The 20,160-nt window shown below is 38.1% G+C and overlaps 1 protein-coding gene across 10 annotated transcripts in view; it reads right to left on the bottom strand.

Moving 5' to 3' along the window:
- The window catches only part of pzg (putzig), a 40,722-nt gene that overhangs the window by 6,987 nt on the left and 13,575 nt on the right, over positions 1 to 20,160 (bottom strand). For all 10 annotated transcript variants that reach the window (XM_067787721.1, XM_067787723.1, XM_067787713.1 and 7 more), the window contains exon 3: positions 530 to 2,028. In XM_067787721.1, the coding sequence (XP_067643822.1) occupies positions 530 to 2,028 (1,499 nt within the window). The remainder of the gene's footprint in view (positions 1 to 529; positions 2,029 to 20,160) is intronic.

The following is a 20,160-nucleotide window of genomic DNA, read 5'->3' as shown; positions in this document are numbered from 1 at the left end:
TTCATTACTCATTTCAGTGAATACCACATGAAATGCAATAATGTGCATTGTTTAAACCTTATTTCTTAATTTCAAACAAATTCGCAACAATAATTAAACTTTTCAGTTTTTTAAACAAAATAAGAAATGCGCAACGAAATTTCAATTGACAAAACAGCTGACTTCGAAAATTCGAAATTCCTATTCCCCAATTATTCTTCTCTCTAGGAGAAAAGAATTGGAGGAATTTTTCCGCGGGAATACAAAAATCCGCGAGAACAAAATTCCGCGAGAATATTTAGAATTGGTCTGAATAATAAAATTCAGTGAAAGTATTGTGTTTTCAGGCATCTTCAATTTCGATAAGCACTTATCCGTTTGTATGAAATATTTAATATAAAAAAAAAATTTTTAGAAAAAAGAGGGGGAGTACGGGGAAGTTTACAAATTTTGCTGACAAACATTTCAAAATTTTACTAGTGTTTATTGAATAGAAGATTTAAAGACCACATTAAATATCTACGTACTTCAAAGATTTACAACAACTCACCTCGCTTGCTTTTTGGCCAGTAGATTCTGGTTGAGGTATGGTTATATTGAAAGTGATGCCACCAGAGCCTTGTTGTGACGTTATCACTAAACTATCGTTGCTACATTGTCCAGCGGCCGATGATGTTATATTTGTTGGTGTTGCACTATTTGACGTATTTGATGTTACCGCATTGGTATCACTATCATTGTGATCATTCTTTTCGGAATGCATTTTTTCAAAAATGCTTTCAATATCAGCTTCAACACCACTACCACCGCCATGATGGGACGACAAATCGCCACTATCACCATCAATATCCTTATTATCATCATTTAGCAAGGCAGCAGCACTCGGATGAAGCATATTATGACCACCACCACCACCTGACGCCGATGATGTTGTGGTTGTAATTGTAGTACCACTTGTACCACCACCACTACCAACACCTTCCTTATCCTGACTATGCGCCTCCATATGTTGATTATAATAATGCTCTTGTATAAATGTTAACGAACATATGTGGCATGAGAAGAATCGTATATTGTTGGCTGCCGTGGTGACCACATCTGTATTGCCACTACTCACCACTGTTGTTGTATTATCACTTAATGCCTCATCGATAGTTTCTTGTAATAATTTTTGTGTTGTTAACATGTTTTGAGATGTGGCATGTTGTTGTTGGTGATGCTGTTGTTGTTGTTGTTTTGGTGTTGCTAACTGCTTGACCATTGGCGCGGATTGAGTAACAATTTGTTGATGTTGCACAACGGTTGTTTGCTGTTGTTGCTGTTGTTGTTGTTGTTGTTGTGGTTGTTGATGAACTTCGAAATGTTTAACCAACAACTCACGTTTTGGGAACGACATCGAACAAGTACCACATTTAAAATAATTTGGCTGATGTTGTTTAGCATGTATTGTAGCAGCTTCCCGCGTTTCAAAGCGCTGAGCGCATAATCGACATTTAAAAGGTTTAGGTTTTACGCCCGATAAATGTTTACGAAAATGTTCATCAAAGAGTGCTTTATCTGTAGATTTGAATTGACAGTGATTACAAGTATAGAGTGGTGTGGTGGTGGTGGTGTTTCCTCCACTTGCAGTTGTATTTGTATCAGACGTTTGTTGTTGGGTTAGTGGAAGCGTCGTCGTACTTGTTACCACCACATTTGTGCTATGATTAGCCTCCATGTGCTTACGCAATGCCGGTTCATTGACAAAATTTATATGACATACAGCGCATGTATTATCCATGGTGGTGTTATGTTCTCTCACCATATGCTGTTTCATACTACCAAAATTGGGGAAAATTTTCTTACAATTCTTACACTGGAAATTTTGCGATTTACACGTCTCGTAATGGGTATTGAATAAACGCATATCGGATGTCTTGTAATCGCAAGAAATGCATTTATATATTCTCGTTGTTTTACGTTGAATTGTTTGTGTTTGAGTACTACCCACTGGTGTATTTTGCGTGACGCCTTGTGTGGATATTTTCATTTGCTGAACGGCGCTAACAACTATGGTCATAAAGAAAGAAAAATGTACATATGTATTATAAGCCCGGCTGAGTAACGAAGTCTTAACTTTATATTATGTGTAGAGCGCAAAGGCTCGGTGCATGCTTGTTTTTTATACTCAGCGTGCTTTGCACACAGAGTATATTAACTTTGATTGGATAACGGTGGGTTGTACAGGTATAAAGGAATCGAGATAGATAATAGACTTCCATATATCAAAATCATCAGTATCAAAAAAAAATTTGATTGAGCCATGTCCGTCCGTCCGTCTGTCCGTTAACACGAGAGTAAATTTTGAGGTATCTTGATGAAATTTGTTATGCAGGTTCCTGGGCACTCATCTCAGATCGCTATTTAAATTGAACGAAATCGGACTATAACCACGCCCACTTTTTCAATATCGAAAATTTCGAAAAACCGAAAAAGTGCGATAATTCATTACCAAAGACCTTATGACTCAGAATAGAAAATTAGTAAAATTTTGGACAATCGGCGTGGCACCGCCCACTTTTAAAAGATGGTAATTTAAAAGCTTTGCAAGCTGTAATTTGGCAGTCGTTGAAGATATCATGATGCAATTTAGCAGGAACATTACTCCTATTACTATATGTGGGCTAAATAAAAATTAGCAAAATCGAATGACGCCCACTTTAAAAACAAATATTTTAAGTCAAATTTTAACAAAAAATTTAATATCTTTACAGTATATAAGTAAATTATGTCAACATTCAACTCCAGTAATGATATGGTGCAACAAAATACAAAAATAAAAGAAAATTTAATTGTGGGCGTGGCTCCGCACTTTTTCATTTAATTTGTCTAGAATACTTTTAATGCCATAAGTCGAACAAAACTTTTGCAATCCTTGTGAAATTTGGTAGGGGCAGAGATTCTATGACGATAAATGTTTTCTGTGAAAATGGGCGAAATCGGTTGAAGCCACTCCCTGTTTTTTTACACAGTCGACCGTCTGTCCTGCTCGGCCGTTAACACGATAACTTGAGCAAAAATCGATAAATCTTTACTAAACTTAGTTCACGTACTTATCTGAATTCACTTTCGCTTGGTATAAAAAATGGCCGAAATCCGTTCCCACTTTTTCGATATAGAAAATTTCGAAAAATGAAAAAATGCCATAATTCTATACCAAATACGAAAAAAGGGATGAAACATTGCGATTGGATTGGTTTTAGAAAAAAACTTTGTAAAATGGGTGACACCTACCATATTAAGTAGAAGAAAATGAAAAAATTCTGCAGGGCGGAATCAAAAGCCCTTGGAATCTTGGCAGGAATACCTTTCGTGGTATTACATATATAAATAAATTAGCGGTACCCGACAGATGATGTTCTGGGTCACCCTGTTCCACATTTTGGTCGATATCTCGAAAACGCCTTCAGAAATACAACTAAGGGTCACTCCCTTTTAAAACCTTCATTAACACCTTTCATTTGATACACGTCATACAAACACATTCCAGGGTTACCCTAGGTTAATTTTCCTACATGGTGATTTTCCCTTATTTTGTCTCCAAAGCTCTCAGCTGAGTATGTAATGTTCGGTTGCACTCGAACTTAGCTTTCCTTACTTGTTTAATAATAGAACCTAATATTTTGTGAAATCTTTTTGATTCTTGTAATATTTCTTCTATGTGCTATTGAAAACGTGTTTGACCGGAGTTGTCATTCGTCATTGTTATTAAATTGGACAGTAAAATTATTACATTTTGAATATTGGTTAACTCTTTAAAGGTAATTTAAGTAGATATGACTAGTTCTCATTCAAAGTAGTCCATAGAACACCTGTCAGAAACTTTCCGAAAAATCAAGAAAAATAACTGAATGGGCTACTCACTCATAAGCAAAGCTAGAGCAAAGTAATTCGTTTTGGGGTACACTAAAATATCAAGAATGATACACATGATATGATGCAAACATTTTTTTCGAGGTTAGGTGAAAACATGGTAACAAATATTCTTAATATTCTAATGCGGTCGCTAAAATACAGAAATATCAAAGAGCATACATAACAAGAGACGTCAGTTCGTATGTTTGATATCAAACACTCGTTACAAGAGATTGGGGTTTCTGACAGTTGCTTTCCACTTTTCATTTAATTTTCGCCGCATGTCAAAACACTAGATCAGTGTTGCAAGTTTTTGGCAGAAAAAAGGCTATATGGACAAATGTTAAAGGCTAAAAGCAAAAGGCAACTTTTCAAGCGTTTTACGGTTACTCAAAATCAAAAATTCAAATATTGTGTTTATTTTATACTGTTTCTCCTATATTTCTGTCAATAAAACTTACATTTGGGCATCGTTGCAAGCACAAAAATTTATTAATTTCAATGACGTAAAAATACATGGAAGAATAAACAGATGGAAATTTATATAACAGTAGATGTCTCCGCTTATTAATAGGGGTTTTGGAGCCCAACTCCGGATTTTGAGGGCATATATGATCCAAGTACGCAGATTTTGTATACTAGACTAGACCTAAAATTTGATCTATATCACGAAAAGTATATACTTCCAATGTCATATAGTGTTGTTGAGTTAACATTTTCGCGTTCGTTAATCAACGAGCATCAGCCTCTCGTCTAAGGAATGTAAAAATTGGCCTAAACTTTGCGAAGATTCTAATAAAATGCATGAAAATGTCGGCGCCAGGAACACAGACTTGCGGTATATACATAAATACATGTCTCAAAATATTTCAATAACACAGTGCTATTCACCATCTGATGTATGAGAATTAATGAGATCATTTCTTATAACAAACGTCGTGGCAGCATACAAATCGGGGCAATATTTCGTACAGAATAAGAAAAGGGGTACAAAAACTCAGCCATTTTGCTGAGTGACAGGTTACCTAGTTCAAGTCGATTCGCCTGAATGCACTAAATGTAAAATTTTGTTTTCAATTAATTTTTTCGCTGGCCATCTTATTGACTCCATGAATGGCAAGCTTTATAAATTTTTAATTCAGTCCTGTAGAACTTTTATTAGGCTCAACTAGTGACTAAAATCTATGCCGAAAATTGTTTGTTAATCGATCGAAATATCTAACCACCAAACCAAGACCTCTCGTTCTGACAAGTCCGTTGTTTCATCAACTATCAACAAAATTTGTTTTTTGTAAAATCTACATTACTCCTTTATGTACCGGAATTGCCTTTGTTCTGCTACAATTAAATGATTGAAAGATTTTTGATTCTGTGCAGTAGTGGAAAAGACAAAAATATCAAAATCGTGGCTACTTGCTTAAAAAAGCACCAAAATTGACAAAAAGGTACCAGCGCACCAAACAGAGTCCGAAGTGGCAACCGTGCTTTTCGCTGTGTTTTTGTGAAGAGCTATAAAAAGAAATGTCAGTAACCCCAATTTAAATCAGAGAGTAGTTTGCGTTCGAAGCAAACATGTTAAGAGATGTCTCTTATTGATTTATCCTCTTTGGAAATATCTTGATTCGTTATATAAATGACTGTCTTCAAACAAATTGAGACTAAATATGATCCATACTTTAAAATTTATACATAATATCAAACTAGGTAAGCTGCCGACATATTTGAACGACCGCGTGTTATATAATAATGAGGTCCATGCTTATCAAACGAGAAATAGAAACAATTTTCATTTGCCAGCTGTAAGATCGGAATTCGACAAAAAAAAATATATATTACGATGGAATAAGAGAATACAACGAGCTACCAAATGATATAAAACAATGTCGAAATAGCAATCAATTCAACTACTGCAAAACAATGCCTTTTAGATAATTTAATAATGTAAACACAAAAATCAATTGCAATAACATAGAGATCTCATAGATGTAATTTTAGAAATTTAAGAAATTAAGTCTACAAGACGGTAAATAAATAAAATACATAAATATGGTTCAGATTGTTGTTGCATTTGCATGTTAAATCTCTATCCGTATCTGGTTCATGTACCATTGGACCACGAGGATAGTTCAGCGGTGGCAGAAAGTTTTTCCGACTTAGCTTTAATTAAAACGAAGATAAGAAACAATCTAGATTTTAAAACTATAAACGGCATAATGCCACCCAATAAAAATTTTTGTCAATTCTCAGTTTGAGATACATTTGAGTATCAGTCTCAATTTCTCACATTTCAAATATTAGTATTCAAATGCATTTCAATAAACGTTGATAGCATTCTCAAGCTGAAAGGCACATTTTTACTATGGAATTTTTTTTTGATTTTCAAACTCAGAATTTTTGGTTCACAACTTTTTCTCAGTTTAACTGCAGAATTCTGAAGTGCATAAGGGGAGACGTCGCCACTCTGGGGGTAAGTGACGGGTGACTACGCCTGGGTTGGGGAAGGGTTGGCAGGGGCTGTTGCTCAGCATTGCTTCCGACTCTACTACGAAGATTGTAGTTATGAGTGGTAGCAGCTGTTTGAGTTGTTGGCGCCGTGGGGCGCGAGCAACAGCGGGTACTTGTTGTGGCTTGCTGAGCAGCAGGGCTGCTGGGAGGTGGCGGGGGGCGCTAAGGCGCAGACTACGGGACGTCCTAGGACGTGAACAGCAAGGAGCCACAAAAGATTTATAAAAGTTACGTGGACGTCGGGTTTTGAGATCAAGCCCAGAACAACCTGTCCGATGCAACCATCCCTTGCACGAGACACACTGAACAGAGTATGACCGTCCTAAAAAGATTCTTTTCCGGCAGATGCAGCAAAACCATTTCTCAGGACCGGGGTCAGGAGACGGACCCGGATTGCATTCGATGCCTTCCCGGAGTAAGAGAATGTGGAGCAGTCCTGCTGCAAGGAGCTGCTGGGAGGATGACAATTTGTCGGAGGGACGAAACAAATTAGATGGGGTCACACTGAAATGACAGTCCTTGGTCGGGAAAAATCCAGAGTCGCTCCGGTACATAGAACCGACTGCCTTGGGAAGCGAATATATTGCTGTTCAAATGTTTTTGTATTCAATAATCGAATATACCTGAATTTCATGATTCAAATCACTCTTCGAAATCTGAGATTAAAAAGGTAAATACTTCCCGTGTAGCATGACGCATAAAAGCTTCACTTTTTGTCAATGTCAAGGCCGCAATATAGTTTTAAGACAATAGGCCATTTTATTTCATTTTTTTTTTTTTTGTTCCAGTTCATTGCGGATGCTGAGTAGAATATCATCCCATGTCGGCTGCCAGTTCGAAAGTCCTTTCCCAAAATGTTTTTAAAAAATGTCCCATTTCAGGATTTATTACAAAAACGCCCTATTAGGTTCAAGAACACCTTATCTCAGAATTATTTTCTTTAAATCCCTCTTATGTCAAAAACATTGAACTTATGCTCAGATAGGGAGTTTTTGAAACAAATTTTGAGATAGTGTATGTTTGAATAATTGCGAATTCATACAAGTGGCGAATTGTTTGATAAAAACGTTCACAATAGTATGAATTCACAATGGTTTGAATAAAATTCTGACGTACGGCATTATTCAACAAAGTTCTGAAAAAATTACTAAACCAACATAACTCTCGATTCACGAAATATTTTGTAGAAAATTAATTATTTTCCGCTTTACCTGTTGGCAAATACAAATTTATTATCACTAGCAACCTGCTCACAGCTTCAAGTCTTAAGCTAAGTATGGAATATCTGGGACTCCTCGGCTAACATTACCATACCAAAACATTTTACCAACACTAGTTCATCGCTGCTAGACCTCTTCTTAATAAACGACTCAGAGAAAGTACTTCTTTACGATCAGCTGTCTGCTCCCAATTTTTCTAAACACGACCTCCTATTCATTACTTACAACTTTCAAACGTTTACACCGAGCTCGTTTACATATCGTGACTTTAAAAGTATAATACTATTTTCACACAGACGGCTTATTGAATAATAAAGGCAATTTTCTACATTAAGATGCTTATTGAGCTCAATCTTCCCTACAAAATTCGAATCTATTATTATTTCATTAGTAGCTAATCGAATGCCTAATGAAGTCAAAAGCACAATGCAACTCTGTTGGCAGCTTTCCGCTTCCGTTTCCGCTTCTTAGTTTTTGGTGTATTCAGTGCTTAAAAATGTCATTTGTCAAAGCAAATGTCATTGTCTGCATGGCGGAACAATACAAGGTGGCCGCATCGAACAGCTGATTATAACCTTTTTTATTTGATTTGATACATCAACTACCGGCGCAGTACGATTTTGACATTTGTACATCGAATTTACAAGTACATGGAATTTTTTTTGTTTGTAGGTATGTCACCATGCTCCCACCTTGTATCGTTCCGCCATGATTTTCTGTCTCATCCTTCATACTAATCGAGCAGTTACTTCTGTGTGAAAGCAAAAAATTTACGATTTCATTAGCAGGTGAAATGAGATCATTAAGTTTCTGTGTGAAAACAGTATAAATTATAGTGCACTTGCTGAAGCAGTGGAGTCTGTCGACTGGAGATTGATTCGAACGATGGCATCGGTGGATGGGCAAACTAAATTCCTTCAATAAAGTATTTATACAATACATATATAGCTCTTCGACGACCACGTTCCTACGAAACTTAAGGTGAAGAAACACAATAGCAATCCATGGTTTGACGCCAGTATTTAGCATCTAATTCACTTGCGTAATCTAGCTTATTCCCGGTGGAAAAGATACAGAACTGTGGAAATGCACATGCGCTTCAAAGCTGCACGAGTCACTGCCAATAAAGCCATATATCGGCTAAAGTACATTTCTACGAAAATAAGTTCAGCATCGCTTTAAATTCAAAATAAACTTGGAATAGGATCAAGAAAATTGGAATTGGCAAATCCAAAGCGGATCTCTCTGTCCCCCCTGATGTAGATGTTAACGATATCAATGATAGTTTTTTAAAGTTACCTCCCTCGGCTGCTAATGTATGTATTGACAACTACGGTGATCGTGTAAATGTTGATGCTAGTCCCCTCGAGTTTGTTCGTGTCGATGACTGTGATGTTGCGAAAGCCATACTTTCTGTGAAGTCCACCGCTATAGGCTTAGACGGAATATGTGCAAAATTTGTGAAAATTATTCTACCCGTAATCCTGCCCCATATAACCTATTTAATAAACTCTAACCACCTCTGTCTTTCCAAAATGTTGGAAAGCTGTTAAAGTTACCCCCATTCCCAAACAAAACAAAGAGTGCAGGCCGATAGCCATACTGCCTTTTCTCTCGAAGGTCGTTGAGCGCATTCTACATGGGCAGATCGCCACACATGTGCATGTAAATAAACTTTTAACGGACCATCAGTCTGGTTTCAGACCAAAAAGGAGCTGTAATACGGCACTTATTTCTGTGGTAGAAGATATACAGGAGCGCATAGATGATAACTTTACGGCTTTCCTAACCCTTCTTGACCACTCTAAAGCCTTTGACTCTGTTGACCATACCCTACTATGTAAAAAGCTGGAAAACATGTTTAATTTTTCCAGTCATGCAACCAACCTAATCAGATCTTATCTAGACGGCAGAACGCAGGCAGTATGTGTAGATAATAGAAAGTCAAACTTGTTAGACGTTTCGCGTGGTGTACCCCAAGGGTCAATCCTTGGTCCTTTGTTGTTTTATTGTACATTAATGACCTGCCTCGTGTTCTTAAGTATTGTGACGTCCACATCTATGCTGACGATGTTCAATTGTTGACACGACAAGAAATCTTGGCATAGTTTTTAACAAAACATTGTCCAGAAGAGACCATATCTTTAGAACCGTAGGAAAAGTGTACGGTATGCTCCGTACACTGTGGTTGACACAGTATTCCACTCCGCTACATATTCGACTACTTTTATCCAAAGCGTACTTAATACCTACGCTCCTCTACGGCTGTGAGATTTTTTTTGTGACGCTGTGTGTAAAAAGAAGCTTAATGTTTCCTACAATAACATTGCTAGATACGTTTACGGGCTGAATAGACTTGATCACGTTTCCTGTTATTCTGCAAAGTTGCTAGACATTTCTTTTGACAATCTTTTAAAGTTAGAACACTTATTACCTTGCATAAGATAATCTACACGATGGAGCCTTATTACCTATATCGAAGGCTTCAATTTCTTCATTCTACGAGGACAATGGTTCTTGCACATGTTAAACACCGTATGCTAATTTCTGAACGCCAATTCTTCGTTACTTCGATCCGTCTTTCGAACTCCGTTCCAGCCAGAATAAGACAAATAAGTAATACACTGCATTTCAAAAAAGAATTAATCTTGTTCTTTAATTGACTCACCTCTCCTTCTTCAACTGACTCTCTTTACTGATCTTCTATCCGTTTTGCTTGCCACCTCCTATTTCCTCAAAGGATAGAACCTAATATTATTACTGTACTACCTACCCTTGCAATGTCCCCTTTATTCTTATTTCTGTTCTGTGTCCCTAGGCTAAGCTCATTAAAATTTATTGTAACCATTAAGTCTTATTTTACAAATTATCTATTGGTTAACTAAGTTATTGAAACATTTTTTGAATTTTCGCCTTTGTTCTGTCACTGTTCTGACTAGCACTATAAAATAATTTTGTCAAATTGTTGTGTTAGGAAAAAATTTAATAAAATACAAATACAAATACAATATACTACTAAAGGTACTTTTCTACTACAATTTTCGTTGAAGGGAATTGAATTATTCCCCTTTTCCTTACTTCGTAAAAGCAACCTATCAAGACTTTTAAATATTTGAATGTCAAAGCTGTGTCATCATTGGACAACAAACCTCTAGTAATTGAATCATGCCTAAATTTAAATTTTTTCTTGTCACACTTATGCTGAAATATATGATCCAAGAGGGAATAACCATGTCTCGTATTACGTGTTACGATCCGTGATCGAAACTCATTTTTTAAATCAGAATAGCTCTGAAATGGTGGGTCGGATTAATGGCATATGCGAAGTAGGGACAAATAGTACTCGTTAGATCCATAACTTATTAAAATTTGTTCAAATAGTCTCACAGTTACATAGTTATCGCCTGAGTGAAAACGGGTTTCAGTCACTGATCGTAACACGCAATACGGGCCTAGATGAAGTAAGCCGTCAATTGTCTTGCTCTAAATTCTTCATTGTTTAGTTGTGTAGTGATAAGGACAATCCCCGAAGGCCTTGGGATTGGAAACACGTCCTTTTCAACCTCCCATTATATTTTGAGCTGCGCTGATCGGAATCTTCATGCATTCCGACAGCGTCTTTACTAAACAAAGTTGAGGGGTGATTGGGTACACGTTATTTTCTATTTCCAACATCCAAACACATGTTTAGCTGACCAGGAGACCAATACATTCCGACAGCTTAAAATACAAATATAATTGAAAAATATAAGCTCCAAATTTTGTTGCCTTAAGCTGGTGTCAGGAACGAACCTATCATCGGTTCTGGAACACACATACAATCGATTCACAATACACATTCCTATATATACATATTACTACACACCACTTTTATTGTACACACTTTGAATATACATATTATTGAAGATTGTTCTAGACACGAACTATAATAAAACACGTGCCTTCTCAATCGTTCTATTTTATTTAACAAAAGTAGTTTGTACCAAAGTTAAGGTACATTACAGCTGGGAGTACTGGAGGTTTGGAAACGCGTCCTTTCCAACCTTCCTTAAATGAGTGGCTCCCAGACTCGTCCGTTTCTCACGCCTGTAAATATGCTGATCGGAATCACATGGCATTCCAACAGCATATTCAATAGAAATAAGTGATTATAATAATGAATTGTACTTAGTAATTTAGGCCTAAACAGCTGTAATAATAAATAAATTAAATTAAATTGGGTTTGGAGAAGCTATATATTGCGTTGGCAACCTGATATGTGTGCGCTGCACAATCCCTTGAATCTATTTAGTATTTTAGTCGCCACTTACGACAGCAATACCTACCGCGTGTATATTCTAACCCCCCCTAACTTGCTGGCTTATCGGCTATCTGAGTTGGCTTTTATGAATAAAACCGTGTTAAATAAACATTACGATCCCTGACGCTTCCATCCTATCATCATATATATTATTTCTAATTGCTGTTTTTATGTACGGGTGTCTTTTTTGCTCTTATTTGGAATCCAAATCTATAAATAAAGTTTTGGTTGTAAAGATGGATATTCGGGCTATTAGCGAGCTTTGGGCAATTTTTGTGGTAGTGCTTTTGTCTAGCTATATTTTATTAAAATAATTTCTTAAGAATAAACGATTGCTAGCACACAAAGTGATCTATTTGTACTATGACACTATTGTGAATATTTGCACTGCATTACCGGCAGTTGTACGTTTTAATTGATCCGCGGCAGTTGCTATTATACGCTAGATAGCAGAGCAAGCTGCAAGTTAATAGAAGAGCTGATTTCTGTTGATATTGGACGACGCTTTTATAATGGTTGCGGAAGATGCGCAGAGGTCAGGCTCGTATGTATAATTTGTTCCCGAAAAAAATCTATACAGGTCTTTGTAAAAGCAAACTTTTATAGGAAACCAACCAAATCTTTACCCCTTGGCAGCTACCCAAGGCTCTAGTGAATTGTTTTCGTAATTCATACAAAAATAACACCAAAACTCTTGAATTATACCTCATAAATGCATCAAGTCAAATACATATATCGCTCGCAGTCAAATTGGGAAAGAATTCCTTAAAATATCGTCCCAGACAAACAGCTGGAGTGTTCATGTGAATCACGTATATTCCTCCAACAATGCTATATTATAATTAATTATGTTTACATAAAAGCTGGTACAGGGAGGATTGGAAAGACGGCCTTTCCAACCGTCCGATAAGAGTGGCTTATTCTCGCTTCCCAAGGCAGTCGGTTCTATGTACCGGAGCGACTCGGGATTTTTCCCGACCAAGGACTGTCATTTCAGTGTGACCCCATTTAATTTGTTTCGTCCCTCCCACAAATTGTCATCCTCCCAGCAGCTCCTTGCAGCAGGACTGCTACATATTCTCTTACTCCGGGAAGGTATCGAACCCAATCCGGGTCCGTCTCCTGACCCCGGTCATGAGAAATGGTTTTGCTGCATTTGCCAGAAAAGAATATTTTTAGGACGGTCATACTCTGTTCAGTGTGTCTCGTGCAAGGGATGGTTGCATCGGACAGGTTGTTCTGGGCTTGATCCCAAAACCCGACGTCCACGTAATTTTTATAAATCTTTTGTAGCTCCTTGCTGCTCACGCCCAAGGGCGTCCCGTAGTCTACGCCTTAGCGTATCCCCACTACCTTCCAGCAGCTTCGCTGCTCAGCAAGCCACAACAAGTACCCGCTGCTGCTCGCGCCCCACGGCGCCAACAACTCAAACAGCTGATACCACTCATAACTACTACCTTCGTAGTAGAGCTGGTTGCAATGCTGAGCATCAGCCCCTGCCCCCGTCTTCTTCTCCCAACTCTTTTCTGGCAGCAATCGTGCAGGTCAGGGAAACAGACTCTTAGTCCCTGCCTCCGTTTGCAACGTCTGCCACCACAGAATATATAGGTTTGCAACATCCGCTCAATGCAGCTCCTGCCTTGGGTGGTGCCACTTTCCTAGATGTTCTGGTCTCCGCGACGGCAACCCCCGACGGGTTTCATCGCGCCATGTTGCCAGGTCGCAAACCCAAATCATCCGGGTACCCCAATGCTTGCCCAAGGGCGCCCAGTCCCAAGGCCACAACAGCAATTGCGTCCTGACCTTCCACAACCTAGGCGTAGTCACCCCTCACTTACCCCTAGAGTGGCGGCGTCACCCCTCATGCACTTCAGAATTTTGCAGTTCAACTGTAATGGACTAACTGGGAAGATTACGGAGAGAGTCGATTTCATGAAGCGGCACAACATCCGCATTGCTGCGATTCAAGAGACTAAACTCACAGCAAGATCTGCATTGCAGACCTGCTCTGGTTATAATGTCCACAGGAAAGACCGCGAGAGCGGAAATGGAGGCGGCCTCGCGTTTATTATACACCACTCTGTGCAATATCATATATTTGATCCTGGCATCGACCGCAGTGACAATGTCTTAGAACGTCAAGGCCTATCTGTCCGGTCAGGCGATGCAAATCTAGAAATCATCAACATCTACATCCCTCCTGTCATCTGTTGCCCCAGTGGATACCGCCCTAATATCGAGGCCTTACTCACTGGCAACAATCGCATTATCTTAGGCGATTTCAATGCCCATCACGACCTATGGCATTCAAACTTGCGGGCGGACAGTAGGGGTGAGATGTTGGCGGATCAAATAGACGAAACGACGTTCTGCACAATAAACGGAGACGCCCCCACACGTATGGTAGGAAGCTGTCATAGCTCGCCAGATATCTCAATCGTGAGCGCAGAACTCGTAAACTGCGTCAACTGGCAGCCGACCACCTGCCCATACTTATTTCGTTCGAGCGTACCGCCGACTTCATCGTCACCGAAAAACGCACTTTCATAAACTTCAAAAAAGGAAAGTGGGAAGAATATAAATCTGCAACAGACAGCAGCTTTGCTGCCCTCCCTATCCCGACTGATGCCCGCCAAGGGGAGCGTGCCTTCCGTAAGGTCATTGAATCCGCCTCGGCAACATTTCATTCCCGCCGGGAGAATTCCCGAAATCCGGCCCCACTTCCCGGCGGAGGCCGCGAGCTTAGCGAGGGAACGCGACCTTATAAGACAGCTTGATCCAAGCGACCCCCAAATAAGGGATATAAACCAACGCATCAGATTGCTTGTGGACGAACACAAGCGGGCGAAATGGGAAGAGCACCTAAGAGGTTGTAACCTCTCTACCGGTGTAGGTAAACTTTGGTCCACCGTATAGTCCCTATCGAATCCGACTAAGCACAAAGACAAAGTTTCCATCGCCTTTGGCGATAAGGTGCTGTCGGATGCGAAAAAATGCGCGAGCGCTTTCTGCCGACAATATATAATGCATCCTACGGCCGACAAAGATAGACGGAGAGCCAATAGACACGCACATAAACACAAACTCAGCGCGTCACCAATTACCATCACCGCTAGAGAGGTTGAGGACGCCATTGGTCGCGCTAAACCATCCAAAGCAGTGTGCCCAGACGGCATAGCCATGCCGATGCTTAAAAACCTAGGGAAAGAGGGTTTCAAATATTTAGCGCATGTCTTCAACCTGTCTCTTTCCACCTTTGTCATACCCGAGAAATGGAAAATGGCCAAGGTGGTCCCGCTACTAAAGCCTGGGAAACCAGCTAACGTAGGTGAGTCATATCGTCATTCCATTTCATTATTTCCAAGCACATTTGCAGCTAGCCCCTCATCAGCATGGCTTCAGAAAACTCCATAGCACTACCTCCGCGCTAAATGTCATTAGCACCCAGATAAATTGCGGTTTGAATCAATATCCCCACCATAGAACAGTACTCGTAGCGTTAGACCTATCAAAAGCTTTTGATACGGTCAACCATGGCTCGTTACTGCAAGACCTGGAAGGGTCCACCCTTCCCCCATGTCTTAAAAGGTGGACCGCAAATTATCTGGGTGGTCGGCAGGCATCGGTGCAATTCAGAAACCAGGGATGCACCTTAACGTTAAGCTAATCGTTTATCAAAAAATTTCCACCGTTTCCGTTGAAACACTTCGAAATATTATCGATAAAGAAATTATCAAGATAAATTGTATTTCGTTTTTAACCGAAACGAAAAGCTTTCGTTAACGTTAAAAACGTTAACGAAAACGTGATACTTTATGTTTGAATTGTGCTGGCAATGCTATAGCCATGGTGAAGCCGTAAGGTGGCAACAACGAGCGCACATACACACACAAACTCTATGTAATTTGTTTGTGTAATTCGTTGGTGGTAATGTCAAAAATACTCTGAGAAATGTTCGTACTGTCAAAATTCATGAGAAAAGTTACAATCAGCTTGGATAATGCTTTCACCTTTAATGACTCCGCCATCAATCAGCTTTGCCAGCATAGTTTGAAATTAATAATCAACATAAACGATTTGATTTCGTTTTGATATGGCAGAAAACGAAACGAAATCATTTCGTTAATTTGACGATCTTAACGTTAATAAACGAAACGAAATGACTTCGTTTCGTTTATTAACGTTGATTATCGTAACGAAATGATATCGTTTCGTTGGTTAAGCATGCCTGTCAGAAACGAAACATCAAAACAAAGGAGAATTAAACAAGGGGTGCCACAGGGTGGTGTCCTATCCCCGCTTTTGTTTAATTTCTACATATCTAAGCTACCTTCACCACCGGAAGGAGTCACAATCGTTTCCTACGCCGATGACTGCACAATAATGGCCACAGGCCCAGGCCCAAAGATCGATGAGCTATGCAATAAAATAAACGGCTATCTCCCTGATCTCTCCAGTTTTTTCGCCTCGCGAAACCTGGCATTGTCACCGACTAAATCATCCGCGACCTTATTTACAACATGGACGCCCCAAATGTCGACCATATTGAACATCCACGTCGATGGCACTACGCTACCGACTGTCCTACACCCCAAAATCTTGGGTGTGACGTTTGATCAGGATCTACATTTTGGTGCGCACGCAACCGCAATTGTTCCAAGAATTCAGAGCCGTAATAAAATCCTCAAATCCCTTGCTGGCAGTACCTGGGGAAAAGATAAAGAAACGCTCTTGACCACATACAAAGCAATTAGCCAGCCGATTACGTGCTACGCGTCACCCATATGGTCGCCAAGCCTAAAAACCACCCACTGGAAGAAACTACAGGCCTGCCAAAATACTGCTCTCAGAATCGCCACGGGCTGTCTTCTTATGTCCCCAGAACACCATCTGCATAATGAGGCGAGAATACTCCCCATCAGGGAGAGAAATGAGATGCTGACCAAACAGTTTCTGTTGAATACCCAGAAACCTGGGCATCCCAACAGACATCTGATTGACGAACCAGCACCGCCTAGGGGCCTAAGGAGTCATCTCCGTAAGCATTTTGAGGAAATACGGCACCTGAGAACCCAGCCGTATGAAGCGGAAAAACACAAGCAGGTGGGATCCAAGGGGTTGTGTAGCGCAATATATAGCTTCTCCAACCCAATTGTCAACCTCACCTTCGAGCGGCGAATCCCGTTTCACTAACAGACGAGGCTCTGGCGACCCCAAGCTCCTCATGGAACTTGGGGGTGGGGAGGGAGGGATGGCCTGAAGGTTTAATGTGGCCATATAAATCGTTCCCGAGATGGTCGGGCCAGCACCTTAATGGTGCTGTGTTACCGGAGCGTATCGGATCTGTATCCGACAAAGGACCATCACATCGATAACACTCCCCAAAACCTTCGGGGAGTAACTAATCGCTACAACAACAACACAAGCAGGTCCTTGGTGAACTCCATAGACAGGCGTCGGACCTTTATGTCGGGAATTGCCCGGTGAATCCAGTACTTGAAGAAAAATATCCAGAACTCGCAGAAGAGGAACGCATACTCCCCAGGGAAACGGGTGTCACTCTTGCTCAACTTCGTTCTGGATACTGTAACAGGTTAAACTCTTACCTATCCAGAATCAACCCCGACATACAAAATGTATGCCCTGCTTGCAATGTGTCCCCACATGACACCAACCATCTCTTTAATTGTAATGTGGAACCAACGCCTCTAACACCCCTTTCCTTATGGTCCACCCCTGTTGAAACGGCAAGTTTCCTTGGACTCCCGTTAGAGGATATTGATGACAATTTGTGATCGGTCGCGGCTATTAGGTGGGGCGAGCATTGCTACAACAACAACAACAGTGGCTTATTCTGCTGAGCTGCTAGCTTTTGGGTTGACCGGAATGAAATGCATTCCGACAGCATAAATAATTAAACTGTAAAAACGACGTAATAATAAATAAATAATAATAATAAATTAATAATAATAAATTAATAATAATAATATTAATATTAATAATAAATAATAATAATAATAAATAAATAATAATAAATAAATAATAATAAATAAATAATAATATAATAATAATAAATAAATAATAATAAATAAATAATAATAAATAAATAATAATAATAAATCAATAATAATAAATAAATAAATAATAATAATAATAAATAAATAATAATAATAAATAAATATTAATAATAAAAATAAATAAATAATAATAATAATAAAAATAAATAAATAATAATAATAAAAATAAATAAATAATAATAATAAAAATAAATAAATAATAATAATAATAAAAATAAATAAATACATAATAATAATAAAAATAAATAAATAATAATAATAAAAATAAATAAATAATAATAATAAAAATAAATAAATAATAATAATAAAAATAAATAAATAATAATAAATAAATAAAAATAAATAAATAATAAATAAATAATAATAATAAAAATAAATAAATAATAATAAAAATAAATAAATAATAATAAATAAATAAATAATAATAAAAATAAATAAATAATAATAGTAATAAATGTAAAATATTTCGCTAGTATTCTTCTAAATATGTCGTCTCTGTTGGATGTAAAACTCAGCCCCTTAAAATTTAGAGAATGTTAAAAAAATTTAGTGTAATTTGCTATACATGAATTCGGCTCCGGCAATAATATGTTGAGGCAACAGTTAACATGAGTTTTTAACTTTTTTTAAAGCTAACAGTAATTTAAACTCAAGCTGGGCCTCTTAGTATACCCTTTTGCACCCGTAAGGTGGTGCTGCTAAGCTGCAAAATGCATTTTTTAATGTCCATTTATTTTTATATTCCTATTTTTTCAATGCGGGTAAAAATTTTACCCTGGTCTGACCGTTCAAAATACACCCCCAGTGTAGATGTTGTCTTTTTCTATTTACTTCCCCTGGTTATTCCACCATGTATATGATACAAGTTAAAATGGGAAAATTTTAGAATAGCACCCCCCGAGTTCGGGGTAAAACTTGGTATCAAATGAAAGAGGGAGTTGTCCAGATCACAAATATATATATTTTAAAGTGCGCAAACTTATAATTTAATAGTTATTTGTTGTTAAAATTTGCAAATTTAGCAAATTTCTATAGCACTTTAAATTACAATTTACACATCTTTCAAAACCTTAATCCACATTCATATCTATATAAATTGGCAACGATAAACCTTAAATTCCATTTTTGTATATTTCACATTTCATTTTTGCATTGTTTTTACTTATTATACACGTTTTTATTAAATCAATTGCGCTTTTGTAGCAACATGCACATTTATATATATACACACCTGCTCAAAATAATAGTTACACAGCAGTCCTTCAATTTCAAAACAAGAAAAATCCGTTTTATTAATCAATATTATGAAAATAAAACACCCTTTTATTCTTGTCCTATTTATTAATGAAAATAAGCAAACTTCACATTAAAGTAACGAAAAACATATTAGTTATTATTAAAAAACATTATTTGTCCGAAACTAACCTGCTCATAAAAATAGGTACAATTTTGATGAGATAGTAAGTATGAAAAAAAATTAATGAAACAAAACTTTTCTTTTACACATTTGACATTGCTTAGTTAATAACCAGTATATCCACCTCCATTCTGAACTACTTTACACATTATTTTGAGCATTTTTTTGAACATATTCGCATAATTGGCCTTTGTTGGAGAAAGTTTGACCCCCCAATTTCTTTCTTAAATCTCCCCACAGGTTTTCAATTGGATTTAAGTCCGAGCATTGACTAGGCCACTTCAAAACATTAACATCATGGTCCTCAAAGGATTTCTTTTACGACATCAAAGGTGGTAGCAGCAGAAATAGGCAAAGTAGTTAGTGCACAAACGGTTAGCAGGCGCTTACACAAGGCTAATCTACCCGGAAGAATAGCCAGAAAAGTTCCACTAATGCGAGCGAAAAATTTAAAAACAAGGTTAACATTTGCAAACGAGCATTTGGATTGGTCAGAACCTGAGGGATCGAAAAAGTGGAGAAATATACTCTGGAGCGACGAAACAAAAATATATTTGTTTTGAAATGATGTGGAAAGAAATGGAAGTCGCCCAAAAGGAAAGGAGTTCCACTTCCGTTTCACAAAAAAAAAAACTGTGAAGCATAGAGGTGGAAATGTTATGGTATAGGGGTGTTTTTCTTGGTATGGGGTAGGTCCTATATGCAGAACAACCAATAAAATGACAGCTGTGGAGTACAAGGACAAACTAGAAAATGTCGTGCTGAGGA

Source organism: Eurosta solidaginis, chromosome 5 (genome assembly GCF_040869045.1).
Source record: "Eurosta solidaginis isolate ZX-2024a chromosome 5, ASM4086904v1, whole genome shotgun sequence".
NCBI lineage: Eukaryota > Metazoa > Arthropoda > Insecta > Diptera > Tephritidae > Eurosta > Eurosta solidaginis.
Note: the sequence above shows the minus strand (reverse complement) of the source record. Positions and strands in the feature narration are given on the sequence as shown.